The sequence below is a fragment of the Petromyzon marinus genome, chromosome 30 (genome assembly GCF_048934315.1).
Source record: "Petromyzon marinus isolate PM22_M1 ecotype Great Lakes invasive population chromosome 30, UKy_Petmar_22M1.pri1.0, whole genome shotgun sequence".
In the NCBI taxonomy this organism is placed as follows: domain Eukaryota; kingdom Metazoa; phylum Chordata; class Hyperoartia; order Petromyzontiformes; family Petromyzontidae; genus Petromyzon; species Petromyzon marinus.
Window position 1 is genome coordinate 7388098 of NC_133696.1, and position 19960 is coordinate 7408057.

The 19960-nt window shown below is 54.6% G+C and overlaps 1 protein-coding gene across 1 annotated transcript in view; it reads right to left on the reverse strand.

Moving 5' to 3' along the window:
• Positions 1-486: 486 nt before the first annotated feature.
• Positions 487-19960, reverse strand: part of LOC116947530 (NUAK family SNF1-like kinase 1) — a 58202-nt gene continuing 38728 nt past the window's right edge. The window contains exons 2-7 of the mRNA XM_032963388.2: positions 19311-19431; positions 14643-14794; positions 6750-6815; positions 5639-5758; positions 5061-5193; positions 487-4454 (exon numbers count right to left, since the gene is read on the reverse strand). Coding sequence (XP_032819279.1) covers positions 3133-4454; positions 5061-5193; positions 5639-5758; positions 6750-6815; positions 14643-14794; positions 19311-19431 — 1914 coding nt within the window. The 3' untranslated portion in view covers positions 487-3132. The remainder of the gene's footprint in view (positions 4455-5060; positions 5194-5638; positions 5759-6749; positions 6816-14642; positions 14795-19310; positions 19432-19960) is intronic.

Sequence of the window (19960 nt, forward strand, 5' to 3'; positions counted from 1 at the left end):
TGGAAGAGGCGGGCGTGGACACATTCTACCCCAGCGTACGCGACCTGCCCATCGACTAAAATGTTGAACTTGTTTCGCAGCGTGCGTAGCCCAAACCGTGCGAATCGCGGAGGTGCGACTCATTTGTACGGCTGCTGTGGGCAGAGGCGGGTGGAGGGAGGCGGGAAGGGAGGGTGCTGGGGGTTGGATTTGGGAGACTTGCACCATTGTTTCGCCTGCCGCGCCGGGAGATGGAGTCAAACCGGCGACTTCTGGGTCCACAGGTCCAGTGGTGTGCGAACCACGATCACCATAGCAACTCGAAACTGTCAAGCCTGGGCGAAGGCCACTTTACCCACACGCTGTCCAATGCTTCTTACACTCTATTGTATTAATCTATTCATATTTACACTGTATTGTATTAATCTATTCATCTTTACACTCTATTGTATGTATACACCTGAATGTCGATAAAAACTCAGTAAAATATGATCGATGTCAAAAAGGAGATTCACACTTTCGTTTAAAATTCACATCGCATTTTTATTGCAATCTTGCTTCTTCCACCCCCCCACCTCCCATGACAACACTTCATTTATTCATTCGCAAAAATCCGGGTAAATTAATTTCTAGCGGGGGGGGGGGACCTCTCCTGACCCAAGGAGTTCCGAGGGGAGCGGAGGAGAACTCCCCCCCCCTGCCCCAGCATTTGATGGCCCATCCCACATCCTTGCAACGGGTCGCACGCGATGGAGTCGATTGTGGGTGTACTCGCAACGTTCCACGGCAGCTGCCCAGCATAGGAAGAGTAGGCCAAATATAGCCGCGAGAGAGAACTGCTCTCTTAGCGGAGGCCCTTCCACCGGCGGCGGCACGAGACGACCGATTGCAGGGGGCTGCGCCTTTTACCGTTCTCGCCTTCCATCAGCTCGCTGCAACCTGCCCGGAGCTGAATATGGGCACAGGCAAACACAAATTGCGCCCTTTCTTTCCATATCCCCTGTGAAGGGGGGGCGCGATAAAAACAGGAGGAGCAACTCGAAAGGGCCCCTCGATGGCTTTGGCGACTACCGCTACTATTCCGTGATAAGTGCTTTTAGTCCTCTCTGTTTTCTGCAAAAGTTGCAGAGAGCAAATATTTCGACAGTTCCACAACGCTTACCATCAACGATCCTGTACCGAACGCGTACTCGACACGTTTGTGTGTTTAACACGCAGGCGTTCGCGACCAATATCCGCAATGGAGGTTTTTTGGGTGAAATGTCGTGAATATAAATGCGTCGTTAAACCCGGCACGAGCCGACACAGTCAAATTGTAAGGTTTGTCACGTAAACAAACACATGCCAATTCGTTACTAGTACATCATCAGGCGACAACTCGCCTGACGGTGCTAGTTGTGATTACTGGCGAAACGTCGTACTCGAATTGTAAATGTTGTGGGTTTACTCTTCTACCCACCGGTGTGCTGTACTCGTAACGATTTGGCACGTTTTGTTTACGTGACAAACGTTGTTAATTGACTGTCTGTCGGGTGGTGGTGGGTTTTAACGACACATTTATAGTTACACGATCGAACCCAACGCAGCTCGAGTATAGATACGTTTGTGTTCACGGCGTAGTTAAGCCAGATGCACTTACCACCACCACCGAAGCAGGCGAGCACAACATTGAGGGTGGCGGACAGACGCCAGGCTCGGGCCTAGGCAAAGGCTTGCATAGCTTTTGGCACGGTGGAAAAACTACAGCAGCTGGCTTTGGTTAGGATTCGCTCCACTCTTCTCCTACAGTGCTTCTCCTTTCACGGTCGAACCCACGATCTCCTCGTATGCAGGAGGGCGTAGGCTCAATCCCGACCCAGATGCCTGTGTATTTGGAGTTTGCATGTTCTCCCCATGGTCGTGTGGATTTGTCTCCCAAGTCCTCCAGTTTTTCCCTCCACATTTAGAATCAACATGCGTTTAGAGTATTTGTCTGCTATACATTTCCACACGATATGCCACTTCGTTGAGCTATTATTTGTGGCCAGGTCGCTTCTGAAAAAGAGCTAAATAGCTCAGTGGGCCTTATCTGGTAAAATAAAAAATAGTTTAGTTTAGAATATATTTTGTTTTGGTTTGTCCGAGAATTATCCGTTCCGAGCTCCATAGCTAGTAGTGCATCACCGTGTGTCAGAGAACAAACCCCTGGAAGAAGATACTACAGAACTACTTTAGAAGTCCATTTAACAGCGTCTTAATTAGCACACACGGTGGGGGAGGGGGGGGGTCATATCTTTTCATACACCCTGTAAAGTTTATTTGTCGCATGTCGATCAAAGGTCAAAGTGTCGACTGGCCAAGCTGATTCGAGCCTTAGAGTGGGCGGCTCAGACTCGGAAAGCGTTAGTTTAAATCCTGGTCCGGGGGTTGACTCAGCCGACCATCGTGCGTCCAGGGGGAATTAAAATGAGTACCACTTCGTGGGATTCTCAATAGGTCTTCTATGCCAATCAAGATGGGCAGACGTTCTGTAGGTTATAGATGTGTATATATACACATACACACATGTGTATGTATATATACACGTCATTACGCGTTTGCTATGCGTGTAGCAACAGACAACCTGGAAACCCTTTGCAAATGAGATGTTCCATCTCAAGTGACGATCCAGGTGAAATATTTGCATAAATAAAACAATAAATGCCAAACCCAATTTGACATTGCTGATTTTGCTTTGTGACCAAGGCCAAAACCAAAACCCATAATAAACTTGCTTAACACTCGCAAAGTAAAAGTGTAATAATCACAGGTAGCTGGGCTGAAACCTGGAATTGAACCCAGAACATAAGCAGGACTGACCCGGCCACCAGGCCACCTCTAAAGCTATCGAAACGTCGCGCGAGTATTTGGTTATGAACTCATCCACGATTCGTAAGAAATCGACTTTGGTTTGTTCCTCACTTGCCGTTTAGTTACTCTTTACAACTTTCTCCCCCCCCCCCACCCCGCCGAGCCTCCAGTAGTCGTTGCAGCGTTTGGCACAGATTACGCGTGAACATACGCGGCGATAAAAAATAAAAATTAAATTAATGCGATATCGCGTGGCCACGCGTGCGTGCGTGCGTGGCCACGCGTGCGTGCGCGTGGGCGAGCGTCTGAGCGACATCCTCGAGGTCAAATGAGCCTCGGACTCAACTGCAACACTCGCTCATAAGTATTCATCGCAGAGGAGACGTCGTCGTCGTCCTCGTCATCGTCGTCGTCGTCGTCGTCATCAAACACCGATTCCTCGCTGGGCTCTCGGCTCTTGGACGGTCTCAGGCCGATCGTGACGGCGGTGGCGGCGGCGGCGGCGACATTGCGCCCGTCCACGACATCTTCCTGAAAGTCCAGACAGTCGAACGACTCGCTCGACAGGATGCTGTCGTCGCTCATCACGCTCGAAGGGCGACTCTGAAGGTTGCCTCCGGCACCGGAGCCCCGCTCACCGCCGCCCCCTCCGCCACCCCCGGCATCGCCGAGCAGGAGCAGATCGCCGAGCGATCGCGACACGCGCGCTGCCGGCGGGGCCTCCGCGCCGAGACCGGCGGGCCTCTGGGAGAACTTGCCGTGGCGTTTCAGGATGCCCTTGTGGCGCAACACCACGAAGCCGCTGCTGCCTCTGCGCGGAGGCGGCGTCGTGAGAACCGAGCGCCAGGCGCCGCTCCCGTCCGGCTCCCCGCCGCCCGTCCGCACCGCCAGCAGCGCCGTCATGTCCAGCGAGCCGCTGCGCTCGGGGGACGAGTAGTATCCGCTCTCCCGCTGGCCCCCGCCACCGGCGCCGCCCCCGCCACCGTTCTTGAGGATCCCCTTCCGCGGCATCTTCGCGGTGCCGCCGGCGGACGCGGCGGGGCGGCACCGCGACGGCGACGGCGCGCGCTTTGGCAGCTCCGCGTCGTCCGGGAAGCTGCAGCGGGCGCCGGCGGCGGCGGAGGAGGTGTAGCTGTCGAGGCTGCGCGCGGCCGGCTGCGAGCGCTCGGCGAAGTCGCTGCGCTTCTTCAGAATGCTCTTGGGCTTCCGCGCCGGCGCTCGAGCCGCGATCGGCTGGGGGTCGCTGCCGGCGCCGGCGCCGGCGCCGCCAGTGCCGGCGGCCTGAGTGTGGCTGACGTCGTTCTCCTTGCGAGACTTCTGCAGGCACCGGGCGGCGAGCGCCGATCCCGCCGGGCGAGCGGCCATGCCGGCGCCGTCTTCCTCGCCGTCGCGCTGCTCGCCGCCGGCTGCCGCCGCAGCCACCACCGCCGCCGCCGCCTTCCAGCGCTGGTGAGAGTCGAGCGCCGGCTGCGGGTAGGACCAGCCACGGGAGCGGGCGGGCGAGCCGGTGGGGGGCGTGCGGGCGTCGCAGTCGCACAGCGAGCCGCTGTGACCCCAGTTGACCCACCAGTGGCTGGCGACGTCCTCGATGCTGGCACGGCGCTCCGGGTTCACCATGAGCATCCAGCGGATGAGGCCGCACGCATCTGGGTTCGTCCGGGAATGCAGGGGGAGGGGGATGGGGGGGGGGGGTGGCGGGGGTTAAGGGGAGCACATGTTTGTTAACGTTTGGGATAGAATAAGTAATGGATTGAAATCTACACGAATGACACATGTGTTGGATTGTGAGTTTGCATTAGAATCGGGTGTTTTTCATTGGCGTATTTTGTGCGTACATTTGTAGATTTTATAATGAGTAGGCCAGGGGGGAAGGGGTTTAGTGAGAGAGCAAGCAAGATGGTGAATGAGCGAGCGAGCGGGTAAGTGAATAAGTGAGTGAGCCGCTGAACAAATGAGTGAGTGAGCGAGCATATGAGCGAGTGATTGAGCAAGCATGGCAGTGAAGAAATGCATGCGTGAGCCTGTCAGTGAATGAGTGAGTGAGCGAGCTGGTGGATGATTGAGTGAATGAGTGAGCGAGCCGGTGAATGCATGAATGGGTGGGTGAGTGAGCGAGTGAGCCAGTGAATAAATGAGTGAGTGGTTGAAAGAGTGAGTGAGCCAGTGAATGAATTTGTGGTTGGGTGGGTGAGTGACCGAGGGAGCCGGTGAGCGAGCGAGATGCCCGGGTGGGTGACAGGGCAGCCATTTACCGGAGGGCTGTGTGGGCTCCTTGTAGTCGCCGCTGCTGATTTGGCGCACGAGTGTGCGGTGGTCACGCCCGTCGAAGGGCATCGTCCCATACACCAGCGTGTAGAGCAGCACGCCCAGGGCCCAGCTGTCCACCTGCCAGCACACAAAGGCAATGTTTACACATTCAGAATCAGGATATTTATTCTGGAGGAATCCAATGAGCTATAAAGCTCTTTTTCACAGATGTCCAGTAGGGGCGGGTCAGAGCGTTACAACGACAAACACCGATCCCGCTGGTAATTACATCCAGCGTCATTGGGCGAATTTACCAGATTTCAAATTGTAAATATTGTGGATTTACTCTTAAACACACCGGTGTGCTGAGGTAGTAACTATTTGGCACGTTTTGTTTACGTGACAAACCTCACTAATTAGCTGTGTCGGGTGGTGGCAGAATAACGACACATTTGCACTTGTGCCATCTCACCACCTCAAAAAAAAAACCTTCGTGATGAAGCTACATAGCTCAGTGGGGGCCTTATCTGGATTAAATAAAATAAAATAAATAAAATTTTAAAAAGCCAGCGTAAAACCGTACCTCGGGGCCTCGGTAGGGGCGTCCGTTGACGATCTCGGGCGACGCGTACAGGGGGCTTCCGCAGAACGTCTGGAGCAGTCGGTCACCGTGGAACTGGCTCGAGAGGCCAAAATCCGCGAGCTGCCAGGACACGGGATGGGGGCAGAGGGGGTAGATGTCACTAAATGCGGAGAGACGTGGGGAAGGACGTGGGGAGATGTGGGGTGATGTGGAGATGTGTGGGGAAGACATGGGGAGATGTGGGGTGATGTACAATGGTTAGGGGTGATGTGGTCAGATGTGGGGAAGATGTGTAGAGACGATGTGGAGAGATGTGACAAGGTGTGCGGTGATGTGGAAACGTGGAGAGATGCGAGGAGATGTTTAGATATATTATGAGATGTGCGGCGTGTACTGGTTACCGCTCATCGTAACCGGATATCGAAATTGGGTCGGCAGGTTCGAAATTGCAGTGCGCTAACCACACCGTATGAACGTGTGTACGTTGAACTTCTCTCGCACCCTACATAGCCAACCGTGCTAATCGGAGGTGCAGGGTGAAGGACAGCAAACTAAAAACCGTGCCACCGCTCCACCCGACGAATATTTCGCTTCACTGGTTGTAATATTATTATTATCATCATCACGGCTACCACACAGGAGTGTCCTACCCCGTTTTCCCGATTCGGATTGGCATGCGACCAATTTAACAAATTTGGACCGTGACGCTGGTGCACAGTGGCCTACTCCTCTCCGAATGACGTCGGGGGGGGGGGGGCGGTGGGTGGGGAGTGGGGGCATGGAAATCTTTAAACGCCCTCTGTGCAGCAGATGGCAATTCATTCGTGTGGCCGATTCGTCGGCGATATTTAAAAGCCAGCGAGCTAACTAAAGCGGAAGCAATTTTTATTTTACCGCGCAATAGGCCCACCGAGCGACGGCGTAGCTCTCTCTCGGAAGCGGTCTGGCCACAAATGATTGCTGAAAGGAGGTGGCTCGTCGTGTGGAAATGTACGGCAGCGCTAACGCTCTGAACGCGTGACGTTGACAAGAGGTTACCAGGAAGGGCGGCAGGGATCGGACCGCGAAACCTCTCGCAACAAGCGACGAGGGTACAGCGGCAGCAGGTTACCTTGATGTTGTTGTTCTCGTCCAGGAGGATGTTTTCTAACTTCAGATCTCTGTGAACCACACCGTTCTGCGGGGGTGGAAGGGGGGAGAGGCGAGGGTGGTCGGAGGAGAGAAGGCGTTTCTTTAAAATACGAAAAACTAAACGACTGTTTTTATTTTTACCAGGTAAGGCCCACTGAGCTATTGTGCTTTTTTTCAGAAGCGACCGGGCCACAAATAATAGCTCAACGAAGTGGCTTATCACGTGTAAGTATATAGCAGCCAAATACTCTGAACGCATGTTGAATCTAAATGTGGAGGGGAATAATCGGAGGACCTGGAGAAAAATCGACACGACCACGGGGAGAGAGAGAGAGAGAGAAACGCTAATTCCAAATGTGCAGGCGTCAGGGTCGGGACCGAACCCACGACCTCCTGTGTACCAGGCGAGGGAGTTAACATCTCGCCACCACGGTGGAGGTGGCCGGCACTCAGGTGGCGCCGCTGAGAAGCTGGGGTTCACACCACCAAGTTTCGGCCACCCGTGCGCATCCCGTGCGGTCCAAAGTCACGAGCGAGAGACTTCGTTCATGGCTTTGAAAATGTGTGGGAAGCTCCCCGCTGGATACGCACTGCGGTGATGTCACCGAGGGAGGTTATCGTTTGTTTACTTCACTCACTTTTATTTATCATCGCTGGGATAATCGCAAGATTCAGTGACGGCCTAAGTGTTATCCGGTGGTTTTATGTGCACGGTTGTATCCAAGTATGTTGAACTTCTTTTGCACCGTACGTAGCCAACTGTGATAATCGGAGTTGCGGGGCAAGGACGGCAAACTAAATACAAAAAACAGTTCTAGAGAAATGAGTTTTCAATCTATGTATAAAAGCGGATAGATTTAAAAGTGCATAGCTCCAGTGGCTTGAGCACACAGCTTCATCACGAAACATTAAGCAGACAATATACAGGCAGTCCCCGACTTACGATGGAGATGCGTTACAACGACCCCATCGTAAGTCGGGGACTACCTGTACACGCCTCCTGCCACATATCTGCCTCTCCACATGACACGTTTCATTATTAGTTTTTTACACATCTAAAATCGGCAACACGGCCTTCCTTCTGGGAGCGACAATTTTTCACCAGCGTCGATTTTATACCCGGGTTCGACACTCGGGTGTCTCATCAGCAGCAGAGTCAGGCTCGCCTTAAACCAATGGCTGGTGAATTGCCAGACGGTTACAGACAAGGACTGGTTTCGTCGACATTCAGTGTTTCATCGGCAGCAGAGTCAGGCTCGCGTAAACCAATGGCTGATCAACTCACAGATGTGTTTCATGGAGCTGGACGACACCCAGACTCAATCTCAACATCTTGGCATCGCTGATTGGGCACTCAAACGCACGAATTATGAATTCCGCCCCCCCACACCACCCTCTCCACTACCCCCCCCCCCTTCCACTACCCCCACCAAAACAGCACCCGACCACCTCACCAACACCGCGGTGCCGCCGCCATCACCGTCAAACACGCCGAGAGAGCGAGTCGCGTTATCGTCGCCTGCAGGCGGCAGGCCAGGAGGCAACGGGAGATGCGATACTCGCCACAGACTCAACGCCTCCCCCCCCCCCCACCGCCGCCAACACTCGCCGCGACGAGGGTCAACATGGCTTGCACACTCACGTCCGCCACGAGGCCACCGGGGCCACAGCGAGGACGCGTGGATCGTCGTCAGGGCCAGCACTGAGTTTGAGACGTTGGGTTGTCAGGAATCTCTCTCTCTCTCTCTGTGTTTTTATTGAAATTCCTTCCTGTGACCGTTGAACCGCCACGCGCGTGGCGCGATGATGCCGACAATGCATCGTTGATATATTCATCTCTGTTATTTCAGAGCTGCGCTCTCTAGCTGTGAGTCGCACAGCCGTAAAGAGGCCAAATCAAAGTTAATACGAACGCAACTTTTCATTGTGGCACGTAACTAGGCGGTAACGCACACAGTGAGCCCTATGGCTTCAATTTCCAAATAAACCAAGAGGACGTTTCGTAGCGCAGCAGTATCGCGTTTCAACCACTATAAAGCTGCGCTAACTTGGCCGGCTTGGAGTAGGGATTATCAGCGCGTGGAGTGCAAGGTATGCCTAGTAATAATAATCCGACATTAGTCACGTCAATGTTAGTTCTGGTTACGTGCACACCGGTGCCTTTCTGGCACAAAATCTGCCACCCAAAGCGCCGCCGTCATATTAATGCTCAACACAAACTTAGAACATTCTAAAACAATGAGAAGAAACAGTACTGAGATACCGCCTATCATTGTACACCTGTATTCCTATCAGCCTATGAAGATGTTCAGGCCACAAGTAAGGCATGAGAAGGATGTGGCGTCGCCCAAAATAATTCCCGGAACATCGTTTCAGACTGTTCCATCTGGAAATAAGCACTTGATCTTTATAACTGCAGCAATACTCCCCGATGTGCATTTTTCACCTCTTCCGTCGTTTCTCAAATACGTCGTCACTTTATTATTAACACCGCTACCCGATGTGCGTCGCCTCAACCCCACAGCATCGTCCGTGCTTTCTCGTTATCCGTCGCCTCTCAGCCTTCGCCTCCACCACCTCCCCCGTGGACATCGCTCTGATGGACGCGAACGCACGCAGGATGTAAACTGAGCGTATTATGGTACGTGTATATATATCTAGCCAGGTGGCCCAGCGATAGAGCGAGTAGCTCTCAATCGGAAGATTGCGAGTTTAATTCTTGTTTCGGTGGTGGTTGGGTGGATGGGGGGGGGGGACTCAGCCCATCATCCTTCTGTGGGTCTATAAAATGAATACAACAACAGTGGTCGTCCTTTGGACAGACATGCCAAGTCCTGTAGGAACGTGGAATTCCCACCACTGACTCACGACTATAGATGCTCTGTTGCGACAGGAAATCACCTCATCATTGATCTGTTTATTTATTTTGGATGGGTGGTGGGGGGGGCCTTAAATAATCCACCCAAAACCCAAGGCCTCGGGCGGAATAACCACGGCGTCCTCCCTAAAAAGCCCCTGAAGTTGAGACGGCCCAGGGTCAGAGCGGCTCCCGTGGCGGGCAGACAGAGGTGGAGGGGCGACCGCGGTCGCCCGGGGAGTCTGTGGGCGGCGTTGGTGAGCGCCGAACCTCTCGGCGGTGTTGCATGCTCAGACAGCCGAGACAGACCACAGCCGTCTGTTCAGACGTGGGTGCCCCAAGTAGGTTCAAGGTGCAGCCCTGCGATGGCTTTCTCACACCCATGCTGGCGGAATAGGCCTTCACTAGAGAAGGGGGGGGGGGGTGTGGGGAGGTCTGGCTCTCCAGAGGGCCCCCCACTCCCGGACGGTATTTGGCCTCATCTTCCGCCGCTGTACTGGATGTCTTGGAAGAGGTCGGGAGTACGCACACTTTACCCCGCCGCAGACGCGTGCCCATTGACGCCAAACGAATGGAAGTTTACTTGCGAGCTGGGGCTAATGTGGCGCGCGGTGAGACAGGAATGCTCGCTCTCCCCTCGCCAAACCCCCACCCCCCCACCACTCCTGTGTTCTGTGAGTAACGGTCGAGAGAACGTCCAACAAAGGAGATGGAGCGGTGAAATCAGTTCGAGTGAAGGTGCTGTGCGGATTGTTACATCGTTGTATCGAGACGGGTGGCGGCAGCTTGCAGAGGCCATCATCCAGCAGTTGACTGACCATAACTCATGATGAGAAAGGTATCGTAATGTACAGTCCTTTGTCAATCCACTGCTGAATGATGGCTTCCCAAAGCCGTGTCACTGCTGGGAAGGCCCCAGGACCGGTTCAGATTTCACTCGCCGCTGATGTCCAGCCATGGCCGGGAATCGAACCCAGGCTTCCGGGATTAAACGCCCAGTACGCTCACCACTGACACTTGGGGATGTCCAGTTCACCGGCGTGTCACCCCTGCGTGAGCTCAACTAAGAGCAAAATCAAGCGAAAATGCACGTATGTTGAACTTCTTTCGCACCCGTACGTAGCCAATCTTACTAATCACACTGTGCGGGGGAAGGGCAACAAACTAAACACAAAAAGCAGTTATAAAGAAATGAGTTTTCAGTCTATGTTCAAAAGTGCACAGCTCCAGTGGCTTCCTAATATCGGAGGAGCATTCCAGACGGCCGCAGAAGCGCATCTGAAAGCGCGCGATTTCGGTGACCGTCTTGGTTCAACGGTTAGCCAAAAGCCGCTGCGGAGATGGGCGGATGTAGAATGTGTACGCAATGACGCGTGTGAACATGATGCAGCAGCAGCAGCAGCAGCACTCGCTGTGCTGTCTAGCCGTGCGCGTGGGTGTTACGAGCAGCACTGCAACCGCCACACCTTTGATCCGAAGTCGGCCGTAACAGCCACCAGACAATTGGGCAATTGGCCCGCAGTGGGGGGGGGGGTCACAATGAGACACCCATTGTAAACATGTGTGTGTTCATCCGTGTCAGGGCCGAGACAGGGAAGGCCACCTGGAGGTCGTGACCTCCGACTTGAGTCTTCTCACGGCCGACTCTCTTGGATCGTGAGCGAATTCGAATGTCGAGAGTTTTTACTTTATATATATTTCTTTTTACAAAGTCATGTAATTGTCATTCATCGGAGCTTTTGTTTTAGACGAGGCGAGACACCGTGCGGATATTGAATCGCTTTTGGAAGGGAGATCCGAGTTTACAACAAAAATCAGGGCCGAGGAGAGGAGGGGTGAGCCGGGGAAGGAGGGGGAAGCGAGTGGGATGGGGGTGGGGGCATGTGCAGTTTAGAATCGTTATAATGAGCAGGTAAGTATTGTTGCTGTTGTTGGGTTTCAATGGTCTTTCGCTAACCAGTGGGGGGGTCCAAGCCCCCACCGACTCCAACTGAAGGAGCCTCCACGCTGACCGCCAGTGCATTTCACCTGGAGGCCTTGCATTGGTCGCGACGTCGCCGATTGCCTACGATGAGAAGTCGCCCGATCGATCGGCCACAAAGTCGTCGATCGCTCACGAAGCCACCAAACTTGTCGCCTGAGGATTACCTCTCCTGCCACGATCGCGCTCCCGCCACCGCGAGGACGTTGGGCCGCGAACGAGTTTGCCATTGCCGCCGCCGCACCCGGCGAGCGAGACACCGGTTTTGCGCGGCGCTCCGACAAATTTGTGCGCATTCCACCGTCAGCGCCCCTCTCGAACGGAAACTGACGCCCCCCCCCCCCCCCCGCCCAACGTACACATTCGCGGCGCCGGCGGCGACGGCGGCAGCATGACAGGCGACATCACAGTTTGGCGCCCGCCGATGAAAGGTTGCACCGGAATATCGGAGTGGGCAGGTGGGACGGGGTGGGGGGGGGGGGCTAGCTGCAGTTGCGGCCGGCGCGAGCGACGGTTCTGAGAGTTGACGACGGCGGAGACGACGGCGGGGGGCTCCCAGCGAAACGAAGGAGCCCGAGGACGCAGGGACAGAGGACGGAGGGATCGCAGTCAATTACAGACGGCCGAGCGCAGCGGCGCGTACGTCGCTCGTTCGCAGAGGTTCGGTGCCAGCGGCCGCCTTGGTGAATGCCGCGGGTGAATTAACCGGGGAGTGCATAGAGGGGATGGAGTCAGAGGGGAGAGGTAAGAGAGTGCGTGGAGGGGAGTAGAGTGAGATGAGAGGGGAGAGGTAGGAGAGTGCGTGGAGGGGAGTAGAGTGAGATGAGAGGGGAGAGGTAGGAGAGTGCGTGGATGGGAGTAGAGTGAGATGAGAGGGGAGAGGTAGGAGAGTGCGTGGAGGGGAGTAGAGAGAGATGAGAGGGGAGAGGTAGGAGAGTGCATGGAGTGGAGCAGAATGAGGCGAGAGGGGAGAGATAGGCAGGGTGGGTGCAGTGCAATCTCGAGGGGCAGGGGACGGCGACACGAGCGTGGGCTTGTCAAGGACGCGTGGATGGACACGCATTTGGCAGAGTGACTCAAGGTCGCTTGACGTTATATTTGGCAAGGCACCGCTCCCATCTTTTTTTCTGTTGTTGTGATGAATAATAATGTCGACGTCGCCGCGGGAGCGCGGGGCGGACAGAGCGAACCTTGCGCGATGTTGCTCCTCTCTCTCGTCTCGGCGTAATTATCGGTGACGAGGCTCTGATTAGATTGCGCGGGGGGCGACCGGAATTGCATGCTGATGAGCCGGGTCCCGGATTAGCGTGGGCGCGTCTCTTTTTCAGGGCCGACGATCAAGGCCTGAGTCACGATATTAATATTTACTCCCCCGCCAGGAGGCATTTCATGATTCACTGCTCACGCAACCCCCTCCCCACAACCTCCTCTTCCACCTGCACCCTGCCGTCTATTCACACGCATGTTGAAGAACTTCGCTCGCACCGTACGTAGCTGACCGTGCCATTGCGCGCACGATGATCATTTCGACCTGTGAGGTGTGCCCGGCGTCCGCTCTCAAACAGAGAGAGGAGACGGAACGACTCCGGAGGGCGCGGGACGGAACTGGAGACGAGCGGGAAGGCAGCCACGCAATAAGCCGGCGCCGACAAATCGCCCAACATCTGTGGTCCTCTACATGTAAACATACTGGGTGCTTCGAAACAATGTTAACGCTAATATGGGACTGTCCGAAAGAAAAACAATTCCAATACGTGTTAACGTTGTTTTGAAGCACCCTGTATATTCATGTGGTTATTGGCCAATTCACGAGTGTTTACGCGTGGGAGGAAACCGGAGCACCTGGGGAAAGCCCACGCGATTCAGTTCGAGAATCGATTCTCGATTGGCCTCGTTTCGCTGTCGTTTTGTTCTGCCCGTCTTTGTTCTGTCTCTAATGCTGGGTTTACGTTCTCAGAAAATACGTTTTCCCGGATGATCATTCGGCTGGAGCAGGCACGCGACTAGTAGCCACGGTCACAGCGGGAGGTTTACCAGATGTGATGTGCTGGGTGTGGATTTATTTTTCCAGGTCGCCAACTGAAATTAAGCCCCGCTCTCATGTGCCGCCTGGATCTTGTGTTCTGGCTCATTTGAACTGCCCCCGTCGTGCTGTGCGTCTGTTTATTGAAGATGATGATGGTGTTCTGATCACGGCGATGATGATTATGATGAAGATGACGATGCATGGTTCTGGTGACAGTGGCGGCGATGGCGACGACGACGACGACGGTGGGATAAAGTTGATGGTGACGCTGAAAATGATGATTCTTACGATGACGGCAGTAATAATTATAATCACGGTGACGACGACAGCTGTGGTCACGGTAGTGGTGGTGGCCGTGAACAGACGCGGCGGTGACGGTGGTGGTGGCCGTGAAGAGACACAGTGGTGGTGGTGGCCGTGAACAGACGCAGTGGTGACAATGGTGGTGGCCGTGAAGAGACACAGTGGTGGTGGTGGCCGTGAAGAGACACAGTGGTGGTGGTGGCCGTGAACAGACGCAGTGGTGACAATGGTGGTGGCCGTGAAGAGACACAGTGGTGGTGGTGGCCGTGAAGAGACACAGTGGTGGTGGTGGCCGTGAAGAGACACAGTGGTGGTGGTGGTGGCCGTGAACAGACGCGGCGGTGACGGTGGTGGTGGCCGTGAAGAGACACGGTGGTGGTGGTGGTGGTTGTGGCGCGGTTTGCCGCCGCGAAGTGACGCAGGCCCGTGGCCGTCAGCAGGGGCCGCTGGTGCGAGGATACCATTTATTTTTATTTTTATCTTACCAGGTAAGGCCCGGCCGAGCTATACAGCTCTCATTCCAGAAGCGACCTGGCCCCAAATGATAGCTCGCCGAAGTGTCTCATCATCGCGCCGACAATGCAGCCAAACACTCTTGAGCGCGTGACGTTGACGTTCAATGTGGATTCGAGTGGGCCCCTCCCCTTCCCCGGCGTGGTGGCATGGAGGCCCCCGGCGCCTGCTCAGCGCCCTCGGCCGCCCTCACCTTGTGGCAGCAGTGCACGGCCGAGACGACCTGGCGGAAGAGACGCCGTGCCTCGGCGTCGGGGAGGCGGCGACGCGCGCTGAGGAAGTCGTAGAGCTCCCCCCCCTCGGCGCACTCCATCACCATCACGATCTTGTCCTTGTTCTCGAACACTAAGGGGGGAGGACAACGACCAAACGGCCCCCATTACAGCCTCGACAGGCGTTTTGGGGGCACGGCACACGAGGGGGTGGGTGGCCAGCAGCGCGCCCCGCCGCCTTCGTCTCCCGAGTGACGATGTTTACGCATCGCACCAGGTGCTCGTTTGAGGCCGAGTCGACCTAGGGGAGGGCCAGGACCGGTTCAGATAATCATTGCTGGTGCCGGTGGCCGTGAGCGGGAATCGAACTCGGGTCGCCGGGTTCATAGCGCAGTGTGCGCTAACCACTGCGCACACACGCACGTGCAAACCAATGAACGCACGCATTAAACATCGCACGGACGCAAGCAAAAAGACGAAGGTTCCCTACCCTAGGGTAGGTAGTCTTATAGACTTGTCGGGGTAAAGTGCTGTAAGCAAGCGCCTATTCAAGCTGTCATCAGATAGATGCGCACACAACACCAACAGCCGCGATATGCCACTAAGTGCCTGTGACGTCACCACGTCCATTGCGCCAGGCTAGGAGCACTTTGAGGCCACGTGAAGCATGGAGGGCTCGCCGGCAGGAGGTCATGGGATAGACCCGGGTGCCGTGGGTAGATTGAGATTACTGGGCGATTGACTCCAGCCATAGAGGCTGATTTTGACACGAGTGGTACCAGTCATCGGCAAGTCCAATCAGCTCCACATCCTCCTGTACCGCATGAGTCCCCCTCTTTTCTAGCCGTGCCAAAGCCCGTTTATCCCCCTCGATCCGTCCAGACAGGGACATGTGTCGTTAGTGAGCGTCTATTAAGGCCAAACAAACACATGAGCAAAGTGCAGGAACCGCGTCTCGTTTAACAGACGTAAAATCTTTGGTTTTACGCAGCATCAGCAAAACCCCAAGGTGTCTCCAATTGGATGAAACGATGACTTAGAACAGGGCTAGGGCAGAGGTTTTGCCGAGGGGGAAAATTTACACGCTTTGAGTCGGGTTCAATCCGCGGGCGGGGGGGGGGGGGTAGACAGAGCGCTGGCTCAGCGATTAGCACACTGCGTGGTGGAAGCCGACAAACGCGTGGTCAACCCGCGGCCACGGCTGACACGGGTGGCGTGCGGTGTCGGACACGGTCTGGCCCTCGCCAGATTTTTGCCAACCCGCAACTGACCAGCATGGTGAATTATTGTTACCAACAAACAAACAACAACAACAACAACAAAACCCCATGACTGATTGGCCTGGAGAAGCCGACAGCCAGCAGTGGATTTACAAATGGATGTAAACCAGTGGTGGGTAACCTGCGTCCCGCCGGCCACACGCGTTGCGTGGAGGGCCCTCGTGGGTGGCCTGGCCCAAGTGTGTCTAGGGTGATGCGTGGTGTGATGATTGGTGCGCCAGCACGGTGTCAAGTTTGCGGCCCACTCATCCGAAGGAGGGCAGCCCACGTGGCCCACTGACTCATCTGGGTTGCCCATCACTGCCGTAGACTCAACACGGCCCATAGACTCAAGCTCGACATTGTGCATGAGCACAATGTCGAGCTTGTGGCCCACTGAGGCGAAGGAGGCCCGCCCACCGACTCGTCTGGGCTGCCCATCACTGCCGTAAATTGTCCAGAATGAGAGGGGGCAGCACACCTCTTCTGCAACTGATGATGCAGGAATTAGAAAGTGGGAGGTGGGGATGGGAATCAACCGCCCGCCACCTACCACCCCCTCTACTGCTCCACCTGGCTAACTCTTCGTCACCATCATCATCAGCCATGGTCAATCCACTGCTGGATGAAGACCTCCCTAAGCCGCCCCCCATCACTCACGACGACCCTGCGATGGAATAACCCAGCAACACAACGACAAGGAATGTTCACAAGGTGATCAAACGTCCTCGCTTTGTTTTTCACCATAAAAAAAACACGTATTTTTTTGCTGACCACTCTGTGGGTCTTCCGGACCATTGTGTATCTACAGCCGCATTCGTTTAAACGGGGCACAGACTTAGTTTTGATTTCTTTTTTTTCGAGTTAAACAAATTCAATTTAAGTGTGTTATTTTTCTTTTTTTGGGGGGGGGGGAGGGGGCAGTCACCATGACCGGGCGAACAACAGCAACGTGCTGCGTTTCACAATCCAGTTTAATCGCACGGGAGGATAAACCCATAAAATCTCAACAGTGCTGGCTCGGCGATCTGACTGCTGTGCCCACCTGGTCTCCTTTTTTTTAATTATTTTTTTGTTGTTGTAAACTCGGTGAAATTTTTGGTTATCAAAGCTGCCACAGTCGCAGGTGCAGCAACGGTCAGCAGCGGTCCGGACTTGCAGTCCAGAGGTCGCCGGTTCGATTCAATCTCTCGGCGGGGCAGTTGAAACGAGGAGCACATTTCTCAAATCCCCACGTCACCTCTGTCCGACCAACAGGATGAAAATAGGCTCACCGCCGCAGTCAATCTAAAAAAGGTTGCACGTGGTGGGGTCAAGTGTGGGTATACTTCCACTTCTTCCAAGTCGTGTGGCCAGTGTGGAAAAGTAGACCAAATACCCTCTTGAGGGGGATCTCCAGAGCCCCCCCCCCCCCCCCCACCTAGTGGAGGCCCTTCTGCCAGCAGCGGCGCAAGCGAGCAGTTTCAGGGCTGCGCCTTTACCTTTGCATATCAACACTGACCTCGTCTCATATGTTTTACTTTTTTAATGACATAATTAATCAACAATTTTCGCGTTCCAAAAAAATATATAATTGAAAGTCTGCCTGTAATTGTTTTGAACGTCAGGTCTGTGGCAAATGTGTTTTATTTTTGTTCGTTTCACAGGAGCAGTCTCGCATGCACACCCGATGTCATAACAAGATAAAGAGTAACGGCTCAGACTCATCGCGCCCACGTAGCATCGCACTGGCCTGGGGTTGTGGCGTTGCTCAACCGCTCACCGTAACGCCACCATCGCGGCGCTAACGAACGAGCCAGAGAACGAGCGAGCGAGCGAGCGAACGAACGTCGCCTTTGTGCAAAGTGCCCACACGCTTGTGTTTTTGCGCCGCTCCCTTCCCCCCTCCTTTCTCGCCCCCCCCCCGCCGCCCCCTCCTCCTCTCTCGGGGTCTCCGCTCCGACGCCCGGCGAGAACGCCCTCGCAGCAGCAGGAAGCTCACACCCAGGGTCCCACACCAAAACCCCCCCTCTGTGCGAGAGAGCAAAACATCCCCTCCGATTAAAATCCCTTTGTGATTAAAATGCAAAGCAAAACAAATGATTAAATCCCTTCACCGCCCCCCCCCACCAACGCCCCGCCCGCCCCCCCTCCGAGCAGAATTGAGCTGCAATCCACAACTGATAAAAAAAAACGTTTCAGTTGACCACCTTTTTTCCTGCGCAACTTTTGTTTCCCCAACTGCGCTCTCTCGCTCTCTGCCGACGCGTCTTCGGGTCGCACCGAGCCATGCCCGACGCTTCTTCGAGAAGCGATTTGGGGAAAGCTGAAGCAGCTCCCAGCACTCGGGAGCGCGAAACGTCGGACGTCGTGCCGAACGGCTGAAGAGGCGTCGACCCGAAGAAGCCTCGGAGAGGGAAACGCAGCACGGACTGCCAAAACCTCCTCCTACGTGACTGCTGTTGACGTCCGTGTCAGCCGCGCCCCGAGGCGGATCACCCCTCGTTAGAGAATGGTCCAGGGAAGCAGATATCACAGAACTACTTCTGAGTATCCCTTCAATTGACTTGGGCACAGCTTTAACCAAGCATCTTGCTGACGAGATGTTTGACTGCCACGCGACGATCTCATAGCAGAGCGTGTGGGAAAGTGTGCCCTACAACTTCGTCTAGAATTTAGCAAAAAAAATATTTAAGGGGTAATTTGGAACAGATTTTGTAAAAAATTTTTTATTATTATTATTTCAGCTTGGAACGCCGTTGCCGTCCAGTATTCGCTCGCTCTCAGAGAAGGAGAACAACTCGGAGGCGAGAAGAACCACAGACGAGCGGGAAAGGCAGCATCCGTGCGGTGAGCTGGCACCAACAATTGCCCAATTTCTGTGGTCCTCCATATATTAAAATGTTATCAGCCAATGAAGGAGCGTTTACATGTGGGAGGAAACCGAAGCACGGGGAAATAAACACCCACAGGTGCGAGGGGACAACGCTCTATCCCATACATATGAAAGAGTCGGCGTCCACACTTGCCATGCCGCCTTCTCCTAGCGAGCCATAGGTATGTATGGCACCTTCTTGACGCCCACGGGAATAAGGGAGTTTCACAACATCTGTGCGCTGATCCACCAACCCTCCCTCGGCTGCCTCCACAGAAGCGTTGGATTACAGGCGGCCACGTGCAGCGTAGCTACCAATGCCCACCGCACTTGCCGGTTGTTTTTTGTTATATACAAGGGCGGCCACTTTACCAATGGATTTTTATTCATCTGACAACACGATGCTGAAAGCAGTTGGAATTAACTGGGGAGGAAACCCCCTACTAAAACACGTCAACACGTGTGATCTCAGCGGAAGAATTTTTAAACAATTATACGTAATTTTTTAACAAAATCTGATTTGCCCCGCCAAGCACCTTCGTAGACGCCGATGATGTTGGAGTGGCTCAGCGACGACATGATCTCGATCTCCCGCCAGATGTTCACCATCTCGCCGTCATCCTTAATCTTGTCCTTGCGGATTGACTTTATCGCCACCTGCGGCAACAGCGGGATGAGGACGGGGGGGGGGGGAGGGGGTCGCACTTTAAGCCATCGCGGCCACCGCGATTAAGACGAGGTTTGTGGGGACAGAGAAAACGCCCACCGGACCATCGACGAAGGGGGCGGCCATAGTTCCTTCTTCATCGATGTAAAACATGAACAGGATTCAATTATTACGTAGACAGACGTACAGGTTATTTTAGAAACGATATTAGAATGGAACGCTGCCGCAGTGTGATGGTTCCCGCACCAAAAATGTACATCCAGAGGTTTTCCGGTTCAATTTGATTTCTTTGAATTTGCCCCTTGAAACAAACGGTGCGGGCGTCTTAAAAGCCCCCCTCCTCTTGCGTCCGTCCACACGGCGGTGTGAAAGGGCTGCAGCCACAGCCAAGTCAATCGATCGGCGAGTCGCGTGTGGTGGGGTAAAATGTGGGTCACTGCCACCTCTTCCGAGACGTCTGGCCAGCATGGGAGAAGTGGGCCAAATTACCCCCAAGAAGCGCTCTCTAGTGCAGGCGTT